Source organism: Scophthalmus maximus, chromosome 9, assembly GCF_022379125.1.
Source record: "Scophthalmus maximus strain ysfricsl-2021 chromosome 9, ASM2237912v1, whole genome shotgun sequence".
Lineage (NCBI taxonomy): Eukaryota > Metazoa > Chordata > Actinopteri > Pleuronectiformes > Scophthalmidae > Scophthalmus > Scophthalmus maximus.
The window spans coordinates 20,443,004-20,468,634 of NC_061523.1; the positions used below are offsets into that span (position 1 = coordinate 20,443,004).

General features: G+C 42.9%; 1 protein-coding gene across 6 annotated transcripts in view; it reads right to left on the minus strand.

The window, feature by feature from the left end:
- si:dkey-237h12.3 (teneurin-3) overlaps positions 1 to 25,631 on the minus strand; it is a 129,563-nt gene that overhangs the window by 75,755 nt on the left and 28,177 nt on the right. For all 6 annotated transcript variants that reach the window (XM_035650610.2, XM_035650609.2, XM_035650607.2 and 3 more), the window contains one exon: positions 2,020 to 2,245. In XM_035650610.2, coding sequence (XP_035506503.1) covers positions 2,020 to 2,245 — 226 coding nt within the window. The remainder of the gene's footprint in view (positions 1 to 2,019; positions 2,246 to 25,631) is intronic.

Below are 25,631 nucleotides of genomic sequence, written 5' to 3' on the forward strand. Positions count from 1 at the left end.
AAATAAAACATGTTTTTGCACACTGCAAACCAATTTAAACCACGGTTCAGTTTGATCTGGACCCGGACCACCTCTTTTGGTCGGACTAAATTTTGGTCCAAAGAAACTTTTTCACCTGCTATTTTGGTTCAAACCAAACAAGGTAGATGTGAGAGTGCCCTTACTCTATAGATCCAGAATTGTGATGAAGTCTTCATTTGTCAGAGGCATACGTTTGAGTGAATGAGCTAAAATCAAACTTGGGTGTTTTAGCGCAACTTTTTACAGTGTGACGGCGGCGGGTTCAGTGACTTCATTCACTCCTAAGCTAGAATAATGAGCGGTATAGTCACAGAATTAGCCGCACTTCACTCATTTCTAAGAACAATGGAAGCCGCTCTCCATGAAAGCTGGTTGGTATTGAGTCAAATTAGCGCACTTGGGCTCTGAAGACCAACACTTCTATGGGAGGCCACAACACATAATTCATTACCGTTAATTGCTGTAAACGTGGCTAATGCTGTCAAATGACATGCTTCCTTTCTCAAGGAGGTCATGTCATGAGGAAACGTATTAAAGAACATCGTAACTTTGTGTTTCATATTTGACACTTTTGAATCCACCGCCTTGTACAAAACGATTTAACCGTCTTGCACATGTGATCACATTCAACGTGCTGCGCAAGAATTAAAAACCACGTGGATGTCGCAGAGTCAAGAGAGCAACACACCTGAGGGCAGCATGTTAAAATACTCTCTGGAGCTTCTGCTGACGTTTGCTAACCCGGTCGTTATCTTGACATGTGCAATTACATGGTGGACCGGGGTCTTCCCTTTTGGCCCCATTGGTTCGCAGCAGCTCTCCGTACCCACCCACTGACAAGCACTCGATTTCAGAGTCCACTGTGCTGATAGTGATTTATGCCTCGGTTGATGATAGGTGTGCACAGATATTGTTTTGTCGATTGCGGCGATGACAGCTCAAGGTCGCCGCGCGGTTAGCATTTCAATCAGGGCATCTTCCGGAGAAAGTGAAACTGTCGCCGCACACCCCGGTTGACTCAGTCAGATCACAGGAAGTTGTTACTTCATGTCGCACACGGAAAGAAATTCAAAGTTTACGTTCATCTAAGACCCTCGGTGCACGTCGTGCCAGGGAAAATTTCAGGCTAGGATGCAATCATCTTCTCGAGGCCATTTCTGAGTCAGAGCGCAATGTACCACACTTCATTTGCCAGGGTATTTTGAGCTCACTGATTAAGAAAGATGCTACTGATGTTTCAGGAGGAAAACTTGGCAGTGGCTCTTATGACAAGTATCCAGCGCAGCAAATTTTGATATAACACAAAGTCCGCTCGAACCAAGTCTCTTGTTAAGTTATAGCCTCTCTGATTTTAACTGGCAAGCTCTTTGATATCCACACAGTTCACTCTAATCAAGTACGCTCCTGTGGGTGTCGAATTCGTCTCTCCTTCATCAGCTCTTATTTGTAGCTGCTTAAAGAAACCAAACATGAATTATACATGATAATTATTCTCAACAGAGGAGAAACTATATCCGCATTTGTCAATCTCAACAGTAACAATATTAGCACATGCACAATTTGCGGCTTGATAATTTAGCGCCATGAGGTGCAGTCCTGACAACAGGTCTAAAAATGAAAGACTTAAATATTTTAAGTCCTTGAGTTTTTTTTATTATTCTCACCCATGTTTGGTGGATGAGTACTAAAACACTAGTTGCATGAGACTACCATCTAGGAAAACTAATACAATTACAGTGGAGCCACAGAAACAAAAATAAATAATAAAAATGCTGGTTATACCTGTTGTCAAAAAAATAAAAAATATAACACGGCTAGTGAGGGAGTCACTGTTAAACCCTAAATTTCTAAAAGGCAACTTGGCCATTAAACTCTCAAAATGCCCCTGCATATTTTTTTCCACGTCATTTTGTTTTCTGAGTCAGTGCAAATCGCTTCATGAAAACCACCTGGACCCGAATTTCCCAGTTCTGTCGCGGGTCATCGTGGGTCACTCACCTGCTCTCCAGGGCAACATTGCTGCCCAGCACCCAGCTGTCCTGCAGCTGGACGCATTCTGCCGTACTCTGCAAGTCGGCCGCCAGGCCGGCTGTGGGCGGTGGGCTCGGGCTCCTCTGATTGGCCAGTGAGCTGCGGCTCAGGGACGTGATGGACGGATGCTGCCTGTGTGGGGGTGGGGCGGGCGGGAGAGGTGGTGGGCCTTGCGGACTGGACAGATGATCGCCTGGAGAGGAGGCAAGGGGAGAACAGACGTCAGAAAATTTGAGTATTCTTAATGGCGGCGAAAATGAAAATCCAGTAATCTGTTCCGCTGATTTAAATTACACCCGGCGTTGAAAAACTGGATTGCTAATCAGATGGCAGATGGGTAAGATTATACATCTGCCTTGTATGCAAGATATGACAGCACACAGTCACCTAACAGACCCAGAAAAGTAAATACAACCGAGAGCAAGACATTAAAACGAGATGCAACCACTGCAAAAAGAAGGGAAATAAGTGCTGCTTTTATGGCAACACACATAATAATTGTCGCAAAACGCCAAACGGCTGACAGTTGGGTTCTCTTAAACAGAAGGTCACTTAGAGAGGCAGCTGTTCTTTTATGGGCGCTTAACGCAATGTTTCACGTTTGATTACAGCCAGTGAAGACTCTCAAATAACTAATGACCAGAACATCCATTAGAGCTCTGAGAGAACAGGTTTTCCAATTTCACACAAAGCTGTGTAATTGGCCCCCAGAATGGCATGTGGTGATTATCTATCCATCTTCCCTGTTTAAAAAGGTAAAAACCCACAGTGCTGACAATTCTGATTTGCTCCAATGAGCCCCAAATGGATATCGTCTTTCCTTCCTTACAGAGGCTCAGAAAAGATTGAGAAAGTGGGGAGATTCCACTTTTACGAGCTGTTGTTGTTTTTGCACTGACAGCAGGAATTTTTATAAAGCCTAAAGGAGTAAAAATTCAGAGCATATGAACGCTGAAAAGGCTCGGTTTCGGATGCACATGATTGAACTTCTGCTTTCTCAACCTTGCGTAAAAGACCTTGTGGACCTTTGAAGCCGGATCCAAATCCGCCCCGATGCAATTGGCTAGAGGGAGCCACTTCACTGAAAGGACGTTGTTCATTGTTTTTGAAAAGAGCCTCTAATGTCCATGCAGTTTTTGTCCTTGTCTACGCGGTTCCACTCCACACTGTGCCCTTCTATGCACAACAGAAGTTGTTCAATGCATATGAATGGGCCTCGAATTTTGGTTGCACGGTGCGACGAGGAAACACATGCCATTCAGAGCAAGGATATCATTTCCATCCCAGAGGCTATTGTACCGACGCAGGCTATTAGCACAACTGAAGATTATCACTCAAATTCAAACTAGGAACACATGTGAAGTATACTAAGGATAAAAGTGATGAGAAAGATTAAAAACAGATCCACACCAAATCATTTCGGGAACAGCATTTTAACAGAGGGGCCAGTTGCACCAGGCATTTGTGACTTATTACTTTTTGTTATTTTTAAATATGACAATGGATTTAAGAACATCGTTTTCATCTGGATGGAGACAAACGGAAAGACAAACCGACTTAGATACTGTTGACATTGTACTGTTGACACATATGACGATGGATGTGGCGTGGAGCAGATTGAGGATAGAGAGAGAGTGCACAGTGTTGGTGCAGGAGACCAATCTGAGATTAACTGATTCCCAACAGCACAGCAACAGCATGTGGCTATAAATACCATAAAAGCGAAATCACCAGGAGCAAATGAAGGTTGTTTTTTTTCTCCTCTCTCTCTCGCTCTCTCTGTTTTTGTGGACTGCGATTTGACTTTGATCAAACCCAATCAAATGCGATCCCCCTCGTAACCGCAAAAACAACCGCGTTCCAAGTCAGCTAGAGTCCTAAGACACAAACTACCTGAGATCAACTCTGGAATAGCACTTGGAAATTATAAGTCTGACATGACTTAGTGATAATGAATACACGACGTCCCACTCATCTCCTGGGCTACACTTTGAGCCCTATTAGAAAAAAAGTGCTAAGTAGGCTAATAGAAATGTGGATTATCTACCAACACTGGCTGGTTTTGCTTCACCTCTGGGCCTTGTTCCACTGTATGAGCCTGCAGCAACCACAAGCTCCACTTCACTCTCCAGCAGATGCATTTTTTTATTTTCCACATAATCAGCACACACTCGCAGTGAAAATTATCTAGAATTAAGGTAAGTGGAATGTTGGCCAGAAAACATTATTATTTTTTGGGTTATGTAAAGGTTATGAGGAAATATTTTTCTTTTCGAGAAAACACACTTATGAAGAGAAGATCAAAAGCAACCCGAAAGTCATGTTACAAGTAATTAAATGAAACATGACTTAATTTGAAATAAACGCAGCATCCCCTTAAAAAACACAATAAATGCCAGTCTCAGACTGCTGTATTTGTTCTCCCGAGAACAACATTGTGTTATTATGACACCCACATAATACGCAGTCAGTCCCTGCAAACAATCTGCCCTCTCATTACGCAATACAAAACAAAGATACACGACAGATATTGCACAAATTTGAATCCATTCATCTTCATGTCTGCGTATTGATCTATTGGCATACAGTGAAAGTCAACTTCTTGATTGCCCTTGTGTAGTCTGCTGCTGCTGTGCTGCTTATACTGAGAGTCTGCAGTATAGACTTAACCTCAAACCCATTAAGGTTTTACATGGTGTATAGGTGCATAACGGTTGATGCACAGAGGTGAGTCACAAGCGTGAACACTCACTATCACAATTTTATTGTCAATCTTGAATCAATTTCAGATGAATCGCCGCGTTAAAAGGCATGACTGCACTTGGGACATGGAGTGAACCATGTTTTAAGGTGAGAGCACATGCTGAGCATAAGGATTCTGAAAAACAAAATCCCAAAACCCTTCAAAGGAGCGGAATTTGACATGCAGCAAATCTGACTGCATAATCCCACAATGGACTAAGGGAACATAAAACCCCATGAACTGAATTAAACCAACTCTATGCATACTTTGCAAAAAAAAGCACACAATGCTTGTGGGTATAAATAACACCTATAATACTTGAAATGCTGTGTTTCAGTTAGCCGCAAAAAGGATGAAATGAAACGGCGACTCGGTTTTGTTATTGAGAGTTAAAGAGGCAGTTTAAAATACTAAAATGAAAATGATAATAGTGTTTGTCACGTCAAACAGTTTTCAAAAAGCTTTCACGCAAAGAAAAGTTTTGGGGAAAGGATTTTAAAGAGGCTGGAGACTTAATGTGTCTGAGTGCAGAAGGAGGAAAGATCCACAGTGCGGAGGCTCTAATAGCCAAAAGCCGGGTCACCGTTTTGTCACAAGATGTATTTTTCCACGGTCAAGAGGGCACATGGCGGGTCAAAAATTCGGAGAGATATTTAGGAGCAAGACCATTTAAGGCCTTAAAAAGTGACCAATAAAATGTCAAAATCAACTAGAAATCGAACAGGGGAGCAAGGGTACGGAGGCAAGTACAGGGGTGATGCTTCTTTGTCCAGGTAATAAGTCGAGCACCACTGCTTTTATTCGACTGGAGACAGAGGAGGGAGGCTGATTCCCAAGTAATGAATGTTATAAGCTGACAAGATATGAAAAAGCACGTACAACTTTTTGTATTCACAGTCGATAGAAGTGACCCAATTTTTAGAGAAAAAATACAAAAGACTTGGTCATCAAAACAGAGGTCAAATATTACCCATAGATTCTGAGCAGCCTGTTTAATATTACTTGACATCAGCTCTGAGAGAGCTGATGGATAGGGGGAGACAGAGCAGCATGACCTCAGACTTATCACCGTTGAAGTTGTGGGACATCCCTGATTTAATATCATCATAGAGGCAGGCTGTAAGATTTGCAAGGCTGCGAGGATCTGCGGGTTTTAATGGAACATATGACGGAGTGTCGTCAGCGTATAGATAAGTAGAAAATGGAGATAACAGATATATAGAAAACAAATGGTGCGGGCATGAACAAAGTCTTGAGGGGCACCATGCTGAGCCATTGAGGGAGTGGATTTTCCCCAGAGTGACCTACACAGTTCTACTGGAGAGGTGTGAAGGCAGTCGGATAAGACCTGTGCCCTTGACTCCTACCAAAGTCTCGGAGCTGCGTTAGAGGATACTATGATTAACACCATCATAGGCAGCACTTAAATCTAAAAGAACCATCAACAGTCGGCAATAGGTCATTAGTAATTTCGACGAGTGCTGACTCAGTACTACACAAAGTGCTCTGCAACCAGATTGGAAAATGTTAACAACACCATTCATAAAGAATATCAATTGAGATGAGATTACTTTTTTCCAAAACCTCATGAAAAAGACAGAGAGAGAGAGAGATTGGTCTTTAGCTACAGCATTTAAGGAAAGGGAGTTCAAATTAGGTTTCATCTGCAAGGGTTTAAAAAATGGCACGTTGAAAACTGTCTGGAATAAAAAACCAGAGGCCAGTTAACTCTTAAAGATTTGTAAAAATGACAGGGCTGACAGTGTAAAACACTACCTTGATGCAAAAGGAAGAGCTCATGCGTAACTGGTGACTACACTCTCCAACACTGAAATTGTAACGGATTGAAACTGGGTATGGACGGAACGGAAGGACGCGGGTTTGCTTTTTATATTCCCACCTTTACTACAAAATCAACAGGGAATGTTTTACTCAGTTGAAAGCTCAGGTTCCAAAGAAAGAGTCAAAGGAATCAATAATGACAAAATCCTTTACCTTCAAGAGAACTTCAGCTCGGAGATGTAAAGCCTGTAATCTTCAATACAAATTCACATTTGGGTTTTTTAAGTGTAACAAGTGCTATTTCAGACTTGTTGACCTTCCACTTTAGCTTATTTCAGTCTGAGAATAAAATCATATGTGCTCTTTTTTCTCCAAACAAAAGTGGGAAGAACACAAATTCAGGCAATAACTTGTCTTCATTTCACAGAAGCTTGTACATGTAGTGCTTGCACCCAGCTGCAAAGAAAATGTTGCTATGCAACTATTCACTGGTTTCAGCTGGAAGGAAAATGACAGAATTCAATTACTGTTGGTTTCACTCAGATTACTGCCATACCATGACACCAGCATCCAGCAATTGGACTAAATCCACCATATCATCTTGAGGAAGGAGCAACACTTGTAATCAAAAATGGTTCATTCCTCCCCTTAATCCACCTCTTTGTTTCAACGAAATATACCACACCTCTGAATACAACAGCACTCCACATTAATAACTGCAACGGTCAGCTAAGCCTTTGAGAAAGAATACTCAACGCACAGTTACGCCCTTTTAAGTATTCAGATGTGAAACACGACTCCTCTGTGGACTCCGAGTGATTAATTATGCAAACATTTTTTCTCATTTAAAGGATTTTATCATCCCCTTAATCTTTGTCTTTGTTAAGGTCAAGATCAAATGGTGCCGTGATTGATTTTTTTTATTTATTTTTTGGGAACTGAGACTTGTGTACAGTTTTTCCAAGTAAGTTTCGACTTCACGTGCGTGCGTCTTGGAATCAGAATCAACGTCTCAAGTGGCAAGAATTTCAATGATTTGACTCAGATAATTTTTTTAAAAGCCTGGGCTGGTCGTTTAAAAAAACAAAACAAAGTATGGACCCTTAAAAAAAAGCTACACGACACCATTTGCTTTTTCAAGCGAACAATTTCCCCGCGCACAGCGGGCGTCCGTGTGTCTGAGTGCTGTAGGGCACAAGAGGGGTCCGGGCCTCCAATTTGAAGCGTAGATTAGGACCCAATTTCTGACCCAACAGCTTTACACTCAGGACAGGGTCTCTCTCCATGATGAAAACCTATAAGTGACAACCTCAATGCGATTCCCCCATAATGAGCAAAATGCAGCACTATGGCTACAGCAGTGCAGCAGCACAGTGTGTGCTCGAGTTGAAAGCAACTGGGGCAAAATGGGGACTTTTGGCACTGTGGCACTTTGAATTAGATTATGCATGGCATTGCATATGTTGGATAGTGTGTGTTTGTGTGTGTGCGTGTGTGTGTGTGTGTGTGTTTTCTGAATAGGCACACTAAACAATGAGCCCCTAAGAAAGCCTGGCACTGTCTTCCGTCAAGACACACGGGAGAATTAAGATGGCCTTTAAAGAGCAGGCTCGGTGACTGGGAAGGAGGCAGAAGAAACAGCTGTGTGGTTTATGGGGCTCTGCTTTGAAATCAGATCAAGACGGATGCCTCCTTTGCATAATTCCTCACCGTCAGCTTGTCACCGTCTCCATCAGCAACATGCTTTAAAAAAAAAGAAGGGACCTCTGTGATTAATACTGCATGCCGGCGCTAAAATGACAGACTCATTCGCTTCTTAATGATGCTTGCAATATCTATCAGATGATGCTTTATGAAGCCTCCATATTTTTATTTTTTTTTACAGAAACACGTTCCAGGAGTGGTTCCGTGTTTCACTTACTCTTGGGAGGCTTCTCTTTGCAGGGGACAAGTGCATTGGGTTGTGTACTCGTCGAGCAAAAATTAACATGCACAAGACAATTCCCATAAAGTATGCACTTTCCGTATAGAACACGTGTATTTCTGGTATTGTAAAAAATATCTTAAATGGTTTCGATTTTTTTTTTTTATCCTATTTTGAAATAACTGAGTTCAAATTTCACGTTTTCTTCGACTTTTTAAAACCAGCTCTTGATACTCTGATACTCAGTCAGTTCCTATGGCATTCACTCCTTTTGAAATTTTTTGAATTTTTTTTTTGTGATTGAAGCACTGACAATCCTTGAATGCCACACGTAATGTTCCAACACCGAGTCAGGACACAATTAAAAGCCGTTTTGCACTCACTAAACTTGGCAAACTCGGTGAAAGCCTTTTCATATTCATTGTGTAAGTACTACAGCAAAAAGGTCTTGTGCCATTTTACTCTCCATTAAGAGACTGATGCAACTGCTAATGGAATTGAAAGGGCATTTTGCTTTGACTGGCTTGCTCTTCATCAATAGGAAAATTGCGGTGTGTGTGCATCGTGAGAGTTCCATCAAAATAGATCACAGAGCCTACACAGAGGCCACCGTTTTTTTTTCCTATCGCAGATTCCAGCATTTACATTTTACAGAACGAAAACTCATAAAATGCATTTAACAATGCAGCGTCTCCTGCTCTGCAAAGTTCGAATTTCAGGGAAAATACCACTGCCAAACTCCGCCATTCGATTTTCTATGGAATGAATAATGGATGAACTCCAGGGTAAAACATGGCATTTGGAGCATAGTGGGATGTTTATATATGTCAAATCAATAAATTAATTCTCATCAGCACCTGGTTTCTCCGTTCACCTCGGCTCCGGCGCCTTGCTTGAAAGCAGCAGTCGTACTCTTTAGTGGGGAGGGGGGGGGCGGCTGTGCCCAGTGGAATTTGGGACCATTACAACAACCTTGCCCTCGGTGAGTTTTGGGGATTTACTCTGCAAAGAGAGTTGGCAATTTTCAGGGGCTTGGGGTTTAGAGAGAGAGAAAAAAAAAAAAAGAAGACGAAGAAGAAGCTGTGTGAATTCCATCAAATTTCCAGCCAGAGTACCGCCACTGCTCTCTCACAGCTTTGCCCGCTCTTCTCCTGACTTTTCTATCAGATCAAAGAGAGAAATTTCTTTTTTACAGCCATCTCTCTGCAGGGAGACCGGGATGTAACCAATATTTCAAGGATTACATAATCATTGCATTACAGGAAGAAGAAAAAGAGACATCGCTCCACTCGCCCGTACATAACGTGCTCCTCCTCGGCGATGTGGCAGGCATTCATCAAGGCAACATTTGATGCAAATCCGAGACGTGCCTTCCAAATGTATGATTTGTAAATACACTCCGCCTGAGATGCACAGTGATTATAAGCAGCCGGCGCATCCCCTGTTTGTCCATCTATCACTCCTCTCGCCCAGACATTGCTGCAGATGGCAGATCCTCGTACAGATGATGACTGCTTAGCGGTTCTTCCTGACAGCTCTCCGATTACATAGCAATTACAACTCCTTCTCAAAACGCTGCTTTGACAATTAGCCCGCTGACAAAACACTTAGTTGTATTTATTCATGTGTGGACAGCCGCGGCTTCCCCGTTTGCTCCGGAGAGATTGTGCCCACACCCAGGTAAAAAAAAAATAAAAAATGCGACAGTTTTTTTTTCCACTGAAGCCGGCAGACAGCGCGGCTCCTGCGGCACGGCAGCGAAAACACACGCATGAGTGTGTTTTCTTGAACCTGCCGGGCTAAGACGCGACGCGGTCCACGGGGAAGTGTGCCACTTTTCTTCTGAACCACCTTCTTTTTTTTTCTCCTCCTGTTTGATTTCTGTTCTCACAGCCGTTGACTTCGTCAACCGGTCGTCGGAGGTTGATTTTCAACAGAACCTCGACAGAGCAGTTGATATTATACGCTGGAATACGGATTTCATCAAGCGTAGATCTAAGTCGCGTGTTACTACATGTCGACTTTAATGAAATCATCGAGGCCACGCATGTCGTAAAGATGCACGTTCGAATGTCAAGCACCATCCCTGCAAACTGTAAAATATCAAGACTCAGTTACATTTCTTTGTCATAAGGGGTTTAATATGGACATCTTAGTAATCATTGCTAACTTTTCAAATATTTATCAATATATCAGTGTCGAAAATGTCTAGGGTCCCTACTATCGGTTTCCGCATTGACCCTCAAAAATCCTTCTCCGTCGTGCTCTGATAAATATATATTCCCACCCTGCAGTCTCCATTACAACAGACACGTTGGCTACAGATACTTGTCCTCCCAGTTTGTAATGCGGCCTCGACCCGTCGTCATAGTCACGACAACAGCAGCAACCTGGCCGAGCGACACAGTAAGCGCCAATAACTCAAACTGTATAATCTAAAACAAATCGCCGACGAGGCTGCTGGACACGGACACACTGGAGAGTCGTGCTCTCATCAGCACTTTGTTGCGACGCTGTTTTGAAAGAGGCAGCCGGTTTCAATCTATCTCCTCTTCGCGTGTTTGAACTGAACCGGCCTTGAGAGGAGCCGTGCGCTCTTCATCCAAATTGCCGTGGTGGCTTCAGTAACAGCTGGCCGTTGTGATGGCGCCGAGATAAAGGCGACGACAGGAATCTTCAGGTTGGGGGTTGGTCACCTCAGGATGGCTTTCTTTAGCATTCAAAAGGCAATGCGGGCCGATTTTAAAGCAATTCATAACTGCGGGAATAACAACGGAACGGGGCTACTGAAGTGCGAGTAACATCTCTGTCTGAAGCAATATAGATTTGAATTAGCAACCGCACACGACATGTTGCCTACATCATCTTGGGGGGGGGGGTCATAGAAATGTGACATGTGTACTCTGGAGAACTATTCATGTGCCTCCTCTTTCATTTACAGCTCGCTTCCCCAATCACTTGAGAAAATGGTGGCAGGAAAAAAAAACAACCCCACTCATGGTTGTAGTGGCACGGTCTTTTCCAATGGCTGCTGTAATTGCATTTCCTGTGCAAATCATTCAGTTTGCGGGGAAACCAGACAAAGGGAGCCGAATCCATCCAACGACGGGAAAGCCTATCTTTTCCTGATTAATTGTTGGCATATTGTTCTCAAATGGAGGCACTCCACTCGCGCAGATGACTAATTTTCGACTCCATTGTGAGGACATTTGAGGAGAATGAGATTCATACAGCGTCTATCTTTCACAACACATTGACACACATTGAAACGGCACCATAAAGCAACTATATAATATTCCATGGAGGTTGATGTTTTTATACTCCGCGTCGGCAAAAGGAAATAAAAGTTTTAGCCGAGTCTCAGTCTCTATTATTTAACCATTATGTAACCGCACGCTCCCGTTTAAGTTTATAACTCCACATACACACAATGCAGCAGCGCATTTAAAATACACAACGCCCGTTGAAATGTAAGAGATTGATTTGGAATAAATACGTTGGTTTGGATTATAGAGAACTGACTGACTGCTTAACTGACTAACTACACGTAGGTGAACAATCGTCAGCAGTCTACCAGAGGAAATACTTTACTGATATTGACTATATGATCATTTATTTACGGGAAAGCACAGGAAAGAAAGCAATTGGTTATTTTCATGTGTGAATTTGCAGATTATTGTATCGGTTGATCTCCAATATTTGTTGTTTTGTCTATAAAATATCAGAAAACCGTAACAAAAAATATCTGTCTGGTTTTCCCATGAGATGAAAGTAAAATATGCCAATAGCTTGTCTGGTCCAACGAACAGTACAAAGATATTAAATTAATTATGCTAAAGAAAAAGAGACAAAGAAAAGCAGTGAGTCCTCACAATTAACAAACTGTGACGGGTGAATGTTAAAAGAAAATGACTATTAATCGATAACCAAAATAGCTGCTTATAATCGAGCGCATGAATGTTTTTTTCTTTTTGGCCATAATGTTCTTTTGTATTTTGATTGTCTGTTTCGTTTGTGACAAGGTTTCATTCGTATTGTCTTTGTTCTTCTGTCTGCCTTGTTTTGTTGTGTTGTTGTCGATATATCTTATAACTTATAATTCATGAGTGCAATTATTCTGTTCATAGTGTTTATGTTGGAAAACCCAAGAAACAAAGTTTGGGAGAAAAAAGTTGCTTAATGACTTTCTGTCAATCGACTAATCTATTCATCAACTAATTACCTCAGGTCTGACAGTAAACTAGTTCAAAAAATCTTTAAAAAATGAAGCATTCTTCTTCAAAACTATTTGATAAAAATAGGAAGTAGCTGTACAATGAACTGTTCAAGCGTCTCTTGAAACACGAAACGCTGACGACATATCAAACAACACGTTGCGATAATTGTATCACCCGCTTTACTACAATGACGTTGTGTGGAGATTATAAATACAGATGGCACGCCATTAGATCCTTGCGCATTGCGTGTGTTGCCACCCACATCTCTTAACTGACCAACTATACAGTGAACGCACAATACACGCCGGGCCCCCCCTATTTTCCCTTCTGACCCCTTCCTCCGAACATTCCCACACAAAGTTCCCCCAAGCAAAGCGGAATTTCTCAGTGTCTGGCTCCAGAGCTATAGTTACAACACACACAGGCCCCCGAAAATCCCTCTGCTTTCCAGAGAGCTTTTCCTTAGGCCAAGGCTATGAATTGATACCCCCGCCGCTGCCTTACTCTCGGGGCCACATGAGCCGAGCGCGAGACGAGAATAACAATGGGACAAATTGTTGGTCTATTCTCGTGCTGCCAATGACCCCGGTGGGCACGAGCGGTGCACTTTTTGCGCGCGCAAAGCACATGTTTGGATGTAGGGTCCTGTACACACTCGCGCACAGTTGGAAGCTCAGCCTCGCAGCGCTCCTGATGTTTTTTTTGTTTTTTTTTAAATGTTCCGTCAGAACACCCTCCGCTTGGCCCGACGAGGAGAACAGAGATGCAACCTGCCGACCCCTCGGAGGCTCGGTGCATCGTGCTCAATCAGCAACACGATATGGCCCAAGGCTCTGTGCTGGGGTCACCGCTGGAGTCTTGGAGACCGATCATGCATGAGGTAGCAACACAGTCGTCGTCCCCCCCAGCCCCCCAGCCCCCCCCCCAAATGTGCCGAGCTAGCCACGCTGCTTCCACTGCTCCTATTTAGACTTAAGGTGAAGCCCGAGGAAAAACCAGACTGTGCGTAAAAAAAGAACCTCTAGCTCAGTGCAGGAATCTTCAGGCGTTAGCAGCTCAGCCGCCAGATAGTGTGACTTCTCGGAGAACGTTGGCGCGCGCTGTGACACAAAGACACAGTTGTGACGCGAGGACCCGTCCACTCCAATCAAGATGACTGCACTTTTGCGCTACCCCCGGCTTGGAAGCGAAGTCTCTTAAGTGCCCCCCCGGCATCACAATTCATTAGTGAAACTGGCCCTTTAAAGTTCTAGTCTACTTTGCAGTCATTTTTAATTTTGAACCGCGGCGACCCTCCCTTCCACTTCGGAGCACATCCCACGCGTGTCTGCAGCGTGTTAATCAATAATAAAAGTAGTCGGGGAAGTCAGACCCGCTGTCCTTCAAAATCTCTCTAATGCCGCTCGGCTTGACAGCAGCAGACGGGGCTGCCTGCGTTCCAGTCTTCATTCACCTCAGAAAATACCACCCTAAGCCTCATCTGTCATGTATCGGCTGCAGCCTAACATTTCACTTTGTTTGGCAGACATTGATTTTTACCTCCAAGGTGTTGTCAAGGAGGCATCCAGCTCATGCATACTTCCCCTGTTGTCTGTCTCTGAGGAGGCTGCTTCAGAGGGAATTGCGGGAACACACGCGCACACAAAGGAGCGCTCGGGGAGAAATGATAATATTTGAAGGTAGCCTAAAATTATTGCCAACTCTGCGGGACGCTGATGAAATGTGCAAACGATTATGTTGATATGATCTTGTTTTCTTGTGTGACCACTAAACGCGTCTTGTAGTAAACTCCGAAGCAGGCCGTGCAGATTAAAACATATGTTGTAAATGCGCAGAGATGCAAGATGAGAGGAGGGGGATTACTGTATCAAAGCACATCGGGTACACAAGCGAGGACCCATTGTGATTTCACAGGTGCCGCCGATGATGTTTCTCTCAGACTAAACACTCTCAGGACACCAGACGCCAGCACACATGGTCACTGAAATGCCCTGAATCCACTTGGACGGATTTATCCAATCCCCCCATCCGTATGTTGGAGGTGTTTTTCCAACGGAAGCAAATCAGATAAAGGCACTTTATCAACTACTGTCTTCGCACAACCTCCAGCGGACCGCCGTGCGCACACAAACGGACGCATCTGCAGCCCGGTCGAGCAACACTTTATATTCATTGAGTGTCAGAATGAAATAAAATAGCCGGCTTTAGAGAGCAACAGTACATCTTGTTTAAAAAATAAGATTTGGCACCAACGAGAAATGATTTATGAGGTAGCCTTGAAAAGTAACATCTTTCCCCAAAGCGATAAAAATATAAACAGCACCAGTAATTATAATGTAGCACACTTACTTAGCACCTTTACTACGAGGCGCTTGCCTGGCACAATTCATATTATATAGAAAACAAAAGCTATGTGCAAGAGTTGGCCTCTACAGGCAGACTAGCAGCCATGTGAGGTTGTACTTTTGCAAGTTTCCAATTCAGGTTCGGCACATCAGTATGCTCTTAGAATACAGCCGAGGCCTATTGCATGTTTGTTGCTAGGTGAGTATTGGAGAAATGAAAACTTGTCAGAAAGCATCTTGACGGTAATAGATGAACAGACGAACAAAACATTATTGTCCACAGTAATGGCAACAATTTTCTGCAGAGACTGCCGAGAGAGAGAAATCTTGCAAATGGCAAATCCTGCGTTTCCTTCGTGCTACAGTGATTCAGTGCCTTACTCTTCTCTCTGGGTTCAATATCAGCTCCACTTTGATAATTTGTTGGAAAAAAAGAAAAGAAAAGCCCTAATGAGGACAGTGTGAGCATCTCTCTCCTCCAAAATGCGCTCCACGGACAGAAACAAAGAGAAAAAAAAACAAGGCAACGTTTATGGGCTTTGCGCGTCTCAGCCAGCTTACGTACTTCTCGCTGGGAGCAGGAAGTACGAGCATCATGGGCCAACTGTGTTCTTAAAACCAACGCGTGGCAAAAAAAAAATCCTGATTATTTATGAAAATTAAAAGAGACTGGGCAGAACAACTTCATCATGTAAATGCGCAGCAGACTGTTTACTGTTTCCTACAGTTGACTGAGCCGGGAAAGAGGGTAAAAAAAACCCAGAGAATTTCCAAGATTAAAGTCATGAATATACGAGTGAAGAAAAGACTCAAGAGGGGAAAAAAAACTCGTTCATGTATGAGAAATAACTTGAATGCTGTGTTTTTATGAGATAACGAAGTCAAATTTGGGACAGAAAAAAATGTGCTATTCAAGATATAAATATAATATTTTCTTTTTATTATTGTCGCTTCACTTTGCAAGACTGAATCCACCTCATCTCACCACACACACAATCACTTGTGTATTACGGCCGCAGTGACCTAGTCAAATTAAACTTTGCGATCACCACCAAGCATCCGGACTTTGAAGAGACATTGTTGACAATAATTACGATTTCACAGAGAATATTCAAGTTTTCCTTTGGTAAATCTCTGATTCATTACGAATTCAGACTTTGATTGGAAAAAATGATTGCCAACTCAGTACCCGAATATGCCATTTTAGTCTTCCTCGAGGGTAAAGAGGTCAGAGGTTCAGCAAAATATTTTCACCATGCAAGATGATTAATTGTTACCTTATTACTTGTTGTAACTCACTCTGGAATAACATCAACTAAATGTCTCATTAGCAAAATGTATTTTTACTGCAGCTAATAGCACAAGTAGCAAAAAAACATCATTTAGGCTAATGGTTGGAAATGCAATCATTGCTATTTAATGGCTTCGATGGGTATATGTATAGTATAATAACAAAACTGCTGAGGATACTTCTGTCTCCTTAATGGAGGCAAGTCTGCTTCCATCTCTCCTGCAGCTTTTCGGTATTATCATTTTCTAAACAACAACTGTACAAATATATATGTAGATACATTCACAGGTGAAATGATCATAGGTAAATGTGTGTTTGTGCATGTAACACGAGGATACGTGAGTGGGCAAGTGAGTGTCGCAAGGCCAACAGGACAGCAGGAAATAGGTTACAGTTGTGTGTCGAGAGCATCCATTATACTTCATCATTTAGCCTCTTCATATCATAGGACTCCGTGGGGGCAGTCCATATCTGCAGTTGTGTTGCTGTACTTGTAAACGACGCAATTTGATGTTTCAAGCCACAGCAGGCGTCAGTTGGCACTTCGCTCACGCCTCTACATCTGAAATGCATCAAACGCTCGGAATAGGATGCAAATTTGTCATGACTGTTTAACACCGGGGCGCTCGCTCGCTGCTCACCTGCACAGATACCGTGCTTCTTGATTACAGAGGGAAATAGTATTCATCACACTGTTGCTGGATTATCTGCAAAAATGTATGGAATGAGATTTTATTTTTTTTTAAAAAGGCACTTCGTCTGGGATGCATCTGGAATATAACACGTGTAATGCAAAACCATTTTCCCCCCCATACCACTGAATACTGAATAAATTATACCTGAACCACTGTGTTTTGTAACAACGCGGAGGATAATGAAATGTGTTGGAATCACATAAGCCCGACAAAGGTCAGGATTTCAGATTGAATCGTGACAGGGGCAAATTGTGCTGAACATCTTTGAGCCTTCTCATCCAATGTCAACGCCGACGCCGAGAGCTTACCCGATATTTTATTATATCAGGGACGTCTGCACTTTACTTACACAAAGAAAGGTTCATACAATGACAAGTCTAAATGTTTTCATTGGAGAGCCTATGGTTACACTAGCCTGAGAAGAGGTTTAAAAAACTTATTCAAGCAGGAGGTGAGGTGGTGATGAGGGTGTTCAAACGTTATAGAACTTGACAATGGAGACCAGGATTTATGGCCCATCTCCAAGAAACTATCAGCTTTGATTAAACATGATCGACGTCTTCCCATTGCTCATTTAAACTCACTGACTTAACTTCTAAGTAGGCTTTAGTCATTGTAAACTTACCCAGTGTCTTCACACTCATGTGTAATGGCAGTTTTTAAAGGTGCCGTAGTAATAAACTTGTCATGTGCGTAGCAAATGTGTTTTCCTGTCACGTCGCTTTTGTCAAAAAACAGCAGCTTGATACTGTCGTCAGAAGGCGCCGGTCCGCCTCTCAGCAGCAGCAGAACGCGTGTGACTGTGAAACGTCTCTGCGGTGGAAGACGCTGATCGTCCTTCAGATTGGGTCTAATCATGTTTGCTTTGCCCCAATTAGACAGGGAGGGATGCTGTCAACACACCAGCTTTGGCACGTCTCCTCCATCGGTCCCTGTGCCTTTTCCCTCCCGCTCACCAAATGGTAGCAGTGGGAGGCGAAGGACGGTCCACGTTCGCACCCGGCTGAGTCACTTCGCGCTGGAACACATCCATCAGAATTAAGATCACAAAAAGCCAAGACGAGACTGACAATGGTAAAAAAAAACTGAGGAGTGAAATCTGAGAGGAGAGGCGGCGGCGGCGGGCGACATATGGTTCAGCAAAAAAAGCATAAGTTGTCAGTTTATAAAAGGCAGCAGCTGGTTAACTTCCCTGGCCGTGATGAATATTATATGACTACACGGTATAGTCTTTACTCTGGACCAGATTAAAACGACGTATTGATACGGGTGCAGTGAACCACAGTTGGCGCCACAGTCTGCAGTCACACTTGTTCCCAGTATCACGTTTCAGCCATAACACACAACGCGCCCCGCGCCATTTGCATAAGCTGTCCTCGTGCGTCTTGATAACATCTCCCCGGGCCTGTAGAACCTCCAGCTTCAGTATATGAAGCCGTATCATGACAGGAAACTCCACTTGAACACGAGACGTGCGTGCATTTGAAGGAGAGCTATGAGCGACGTAGCAGTGGAAAGATACTCCTCACGCGCACAATCTGTAAGGCTGGACGCACAGCTGATACCACAGCTTATCACACAGACACACCGATTTTTTTTATTGAATTATTGAATCATGATAATTCATCACGTGAAATAATTATTCACCGCAAGTGAGATGTGGCCACCTCGCTCGCTTTGAAACCTGGACACGTTCCGGACGCTGTGCAAATAACGGAAGACAATGAATTTTTGACCTCATCCTGATGTTTATTCAAGGCACTGTCAATAATGTAATCCCTACGATTTAGTTCTGCCACATTCAGATGAAGGCCACTTTGTCCGCTGCATATTCATCGGCGACAATATTGACCGAGCGTCTTGTCGGGGCTAAGCATACGGCGGGGGAAGTTGTGAAACGAGAGGATCAGCTCGTGTGGGCGTAAGCGGAGAGGAGAAATGCATACGGGAGATTCCGGGATTAGCTCTGGAAGCTAGTATGCTAACGGCGTCCTTTCCAGTCGGGCGCGCGGGCACCCCGGCTGACAACGGGGACTTAGCTGTGGCAGACGTTTTGGCAGACGCGCTGACGGCAGCGTGCAATGTCCCGAGGACGGGGGGAAGTAGGGAAGAACTTTGAAGTGCCCCATGTTGTCAGGAGCTTGCTGTCACAGAAAAAAAAAAACCCAACTCTCGGCGCTCTCCAAACTTCAAACGTCGAGTCACACCTGTAGCACTAGCGAGCTGACCGGTGTTTACAGTGGCACACTTTGCCGTGGGATGTCACATTCACCTGGAGCGTCTTTGTGTTTCCCGGAGTGACAGTAGCATCTCATTGTCGGGTGCTTAGCCTGATAAGGTCGCACCACCCCGCGGGGGATTATAGCGAATGCTTTTCATCAATGTAACGCATTAAAAAACAGGTTTAGCAAACGTGCGGTGGATCGACCAATTTAAATGCTAAACCTCTTTCTCTCTCTCTCTCTCTCAGAAGATTGGGGCCAGGGGCTAAACACGTACAGATAAACAAATCAACCTAGCTGTAAGGACTCGGGGAGCGACAGGGAAATAAAAATGAGTGACCCCTCGCACCTTTATTTGTACAGGGAAGTCCCGGGGAAACGGTGATATAGCTTGCAAAGCGTCAAGGCGGTTGGCCCATGCGCTTGTTGGGCGCGATAATACTTCCAGTGTCAAGTGCGGCTGGTTAAATCAAGACCCCAACCCGAGGCACTTTCCAACGCTGAATGTATGCGCAACACGGCTTCGGGGGGTTTTGCGATAGCGGCGGGGAGGGGTGATTCAGAAATGTCACTAGTTTCTAGTTTAACACAAGTTGAAGGGCGCTTGCGTGCACAGAAACAATGTGCGCCGCCGCCGCTCGTATTCCACCCACAGGAGTAGTTGAATTAGGAGCCGGCTGGATCATGCTGGGAAGTGACATTACTCTTTGAGAGCGGCATAATGATCCCTATCAATCTCTCCATTGTCGAGTCACATTACCGAGATATCAGGGAGGAGAACTGTAAAGGAGACCGCCGAGAGACATCCTCCTCCACCATGGCGGCACGGCAGCGCATTAATCACGTGCACATGGCGGTGCCCTCTCGCGCTCTCTCTCCGTGTCCAGGCTGAAAACTGCCAGCGTAAAACACGAGCCGAGAGAGATACGACCTTTTTGCGTCACGAGAGGGAGAAAATCTTTCTTTGCGCCACCGCATTGGCGAAGAGCGCCCAGCTTTCCGCTTTCGCAACACATAAGTGTCACGTCTTTTTCTCATTTCAGAAACGCACTTTTCTCTTAGGCCATTTCAACACGTCGCCGCTGATATCTTCAGTCATCTTTGTGAACACACACGACGCCGGGCAAGATGACGAAACTGTCGTTATTTTATACTCAGACGAGGCTCGATAAAGATTTCCCGGTGCTGATATTCAACTCGACGATTCATTCGGAGTTTAATAACAAGCAGCAAAGATGCTGTATTTTTTTTTTTACTTTTTAAAAGCACCAGCACAACAAGACATGCACCGTGAAACAGCTGAATGGACGCTTCGTGAGTTTCAGAGTCTATATGAAGAGCAATCCCCGAGAACTTGCAGTGTGTTCGGCCATTAGCTCCATCAATCTGAGTTTGTTCCATCAATTTCAATTAGTGTGACTGTCTGAAAAAGTCTCTGGCAAAGAGTTGCTACAAGTGTCCTCGCTGGGAGAAAATGTTTCAGAAGGGAATTTTTCTTTCTTTCTTCTTTGTTTTTTTCCCGGAGTCTTCCCGTCTAGCATATAGAAGCACACATGTCAAGTGGTTTATGAAACACCCATTCCCCTACTCCGCCACTGCCATCTAAATAATGAATACTCTGCCACTTGCAGCAATCCTCCAGCTGCCAGCACCAGAAATAGAACAAAGTCAGACAGGACACTCATTTTCTCCTTTCACTTTTCAAAAAATAAGAATAACGCAGATTCCCGAAAAGAGAAAGCGGCATTTAAATTACTACCACTGCAATCATAGTACACATAGATGAAGAGCAGCGCTCACATCCCCATTTTTTTTAATATATATATATATATAAAAAAGTGAATTGTTGAGCTATTGTGGCGATTCGACATTTCGTGGCCGCATCTAGGTCGTGACATCAAAAGTTTTGCTTAGTCGCCATTTGAAGGCGACATCAAAGCGAAAGGTAAGCCGACAATTTCAAAAGGCATCAAGAGGCAACCAGGATGGTACAGTAACTGCGAAGGGCACCTCTGGGCTTCCTATGATGGATGATAAGGAGAAAAGACAGAAGGGCAGCGGGATGCGGGGGGAGAGAGGGAGAGAGAGAGGGGCAGGAGTGATGGGCACAAAGAGAAATTATGGGGGAGCGAGGTGAGCTTACATTAAAGGTATCCTTAATTAGATGGAATGTTTGCCCTCTTCCACAAATTCCTTTATGTGGTGCCAGGAAAAAAAGACCAAAGCTGATGAGTCTGGGGAGAACTATCTGCCTAAGTGGCCTTTTATTGAGGGATAAAAAGCTCCTCTTTGCCTCTGTTCCCATCCACTGCCCCTGATTACGGAAGACGCGAAGGGAAATGAAAGGAGGGGCCAAGGATTCCTGACGCGTCCTATTGTATGCAGATGCGCTGAAAGGCCTGGCATTTGGCAGGTGAAAGCTGTGGACGGCCTTTTGAGGTCGCAGCCAATTATCTGAGGACAACATTTTGAGGATTTGCACAGGGTCGTCAATGCCTTTATCTTTTTTTGATTTCTGTAACGCCCTCACTACATAGGCCGTATATAAACATTGGACGTAGTCGCCTGGGTCCGAAAAATTAAGCCAATGCGGAAGTGCCTGGAGGGTGCATTCTGTGGAAACACCAGAAGAGGGCGACTATGCAAAAAGTAGTCAGTTTCTATAGAAGTCTATGAGAAAACGACTCGTCTTCTCACTTGATTTATAATGGCAGTAAACATTTTCCTGAGGAGTGTATGGTCACAAACGCTCTTTTCAAGTACTGGGAAAGCTTAGTGGGTTAATGATTATAAGTCGCTTTGGACAAAAGTGTGAATAACTATCAACTATCAACTAGCAACTAGCAACTATCAACTAGCAAGTCTTCACTTGTGCATGATGATAATTTTGAAAATGGTCATCTCAATTAGAGTAAAATAGATAATAAACCATATACCAAACCAACATATACATTCAAGCATGGATGCAGCGTGATTGACAGCTGGTCCCGTCCAATCGGTGCATGGTTGCAGGTGTAGGTCGAACTCTCAGTCAGACCCACCTGCCGCTCCTATGCCTTGTTGCAAAAAAAAAAACAAGATGGCGCTGGTCAAAATGCTAAACTCGAGGCTTCAAAACGTCAGTTCACGAACCAATACGCAACATCCCGGTCGGTTGCCACTGACCTCTATAAAAAGTATCACTCAGACTTCCCTGCATCACCTTCAGTTGGTTCAAAACGCGGTTGCCAGGATTACTCCTGTTCAAGGACACGTGAGAACACAGATGCTTCGCTGAATTGGCTTCTGGTTTGTTTTCCGCATTGATTCTAAATTCTATCGATGATTCTTAAAGCTTTACACAACTGAGCTCCTATGTATATTAAGGATTAACTAACTCCCATTGAGCCTGAGCGCCATCTTAGATCAGCTGATTGTGGCCTTCTGGTCATTCCCGCATCATGATTGATTACTAAAGGCAATCACGCTTTTGCAGTACGGGGCCCGAACCTCTGGAAAAACTTACCAGCTAAAAAGGTTTTCATCTTTGTGTGAATTATAATTTATGTTTTTTTAATTTTATTTTCATCTTATGTCAAATTTAATTGTTGCTTTATTATTGTTTCAGCCTTTTGTGAGGCACTTTGTAACTTAAGTAAAGTCTTCTACCAATGTTTGAGGTAAGATTATTATTATTAATTATGATGGGGAAAACAATGAACGGAGATTTTAAATACATTTGTATATACTAGAAATATTCATTGTAGAATCAAGATTCACCACAAAATTATACCAAGCACCACAGCATATTTTTGTAATCAAAGTTTTGGCAGAAGCTTTACTCACTAAGGAAAATGTATGTCAGACTTCATAAAAACTTATTGCTTTCCGTTTTTTAAAGTTTCCCTCAATGTTGCGTCTGCCGCCAAACTACCATTGTAAACTCAGCGGTGCAAAAATATGCTGCATTCTTATGAAAATTCTTATCCAATGCCAATTAAATTAGGGCACGAAAGGGAACCTGCAAACAACTATGATCACCTACGCAGGAGATACGGTGATGTACTTTCATCTTCAGACGAGGCAAACTTTGGCGCTAGCAGCTGTGTTGATTGATCAAGTGCCGCGTTAATGAAAGCTGTGTGACTCAGGGAGATTAGATGGCTGCTAAGCTTTGACCCTGGATGTGAAAACAGCAAGGGCTGGGGATTGCTGTCATAAAACAGCTAAATGGCTTATTTCACCTCCAGCTCTGGTAGCCACCCACTGGCATCACTGTTTTGATAATGATAGCCGTAAATGTCCGCGATAAACAGCTGAGGAACAGGGGCTCCGGCCCTCCTCCCTCCATCACCATTACACAAGGCAGGCATGATCATTACCTCGTGAATTCTGGTCACTACAGCGAGACGACCACAAAAAAAGTCACACATTGCGAATGAAACAAAACACAGACACAAACGGTCTAAGATTCAGTGCAGCATTTCAAATCTTAAGGAACTTTCAGCATCTTCGGTGATGAGGAAAGTTTTTTTTGTGTTCCACGGTTGTTTTAATAATGTAGCCTCCCCGCTAAGTGTACAGAGGCTGCAGCAAATAGTGACTACAATGATAAGAAGATAGTGAATATCAAAACAAAAAAGGAAAACAACAACCGTTAGTCGGTTCAAATGGGAGTAAATTTATGAATTCATATTTTTGCAGACAGGACTTTGAGGAGTAAAGACTGAACTGGTCTGTTGAACTGGAGCTGATTTACAACGGACAGTATTGGAATCCCACAATTGTACTTTAATAACTTAAAATGACTAATACATTTCTTTAGTACTTCCACTTTACATTGTACTTACTTTTATTGCAATGAATTCATTAATCTGTACAACCTCAAAAATATCCAGTACATTTCCATGTCCTTGCAATAATTCTCATAATTTTCATTTTTAGTTTTTTTTAAAACACCCAGTGATGAAGTCAGAAAGACAAAAAGAAAAAGGATGAAGAGTAAATGTTAATGTTGATGTATATATGCACAAAGGTACATATACACAGTAAGTATATAAATAAGTTCATATATCCTCTCGTTAAAATTACATTGTTCTTTTTACTCCACTCTGAAAACGGCTACATTTACAAATTAAGACATAAAAAATTATTTTAAGGGTTTGTTTGTTGAACAGGGACAGTGGACTAAAGATTTATTGCACAAAATATAAATTGCAGTAACGACAAATGATTAGATTATTAATGTATAGCTAAAAAACAAAGAAATAAGGTTGCCTAAAATTCAAAAATAATAATATCAGTGATACACTTAGTGATACACAGTGATAGTTAATAACAGTAATTCAGTTATACATAATAAGTATAACACTCACAGGAGTCATTTTCTGCGATGTGTGCTTTTGCAAATAATCCTATTCCTGGAGGACATTTACTTGTTGTACTATTTACAGGGAGGTATTGCTACTTTCTGTTAAGTAAAGAATCTTAACAGACTTCCTCCACCAATGACAGTAAAAATACAAATTAATATGATGCCATTCTTACCAGCTACTCGAACACTATTCTAAGAAAGACCATCTTTATTTACTAGGCACATCCATTTTCTTTTTACTTCAAGTGGCGGTAGACAAGTGTTTTAACTTACTCTATCATTACGAAGAAAATGTTCATCGCACAATGAAATGGCTACAGAATAATGAAAGCACAGGCGTTTTGATTGGTTCCCGAGACTCGCTTTCACAATTTTTATTCTGTCGGCACCAAATTTTGCAGTAACAGAAATGTTCGATTGAAATCACAAAGGAAGAGCATCTGACACGGCGCAGGCCAAAACAGGAATAGAATAGCACTAGCACTTTTTTTCCGCCTGGTAATGATCGGTAGCTTTCCCCAGGTACTGGAAATGGTGGACCAACCGCATGTAACCGTGGAAACTATCCAGCAAAAATATATATATTTTTAAAAAGGCAAACGATGCAAAGACAGAGAGTGATAGAAACTGAGGTAAAACAAGAGCAAACCTGGGACGAGCATAAACTAGATGGATGGAGTTGTACTCCACCTTTGTCATCGCACCGTAAATGGCTCCCAGCTCAAAATGGTCTTGAGCCGTGAGCTGAAAGAAACTGAATTCTGTGAATCCCGACCTTCCGAGTTGACACAAAAAGAGAAATCAGCCTTCAGCCTGAATGTACTTGTGTTTGACAAGATGAAAAAAAAATAAACAGCAAAGACTAGTGTTTGTTAAACGGACCCTGGACCACCTGTTTAAAAGAAAAAGGTAAACTTCATTCAATCGCAGCTTTTACCATACAAAAGAAGTTAGAAATTGAATTGATACAATCTTTTTTTTATATAATTCTAAACAATCTATTAATT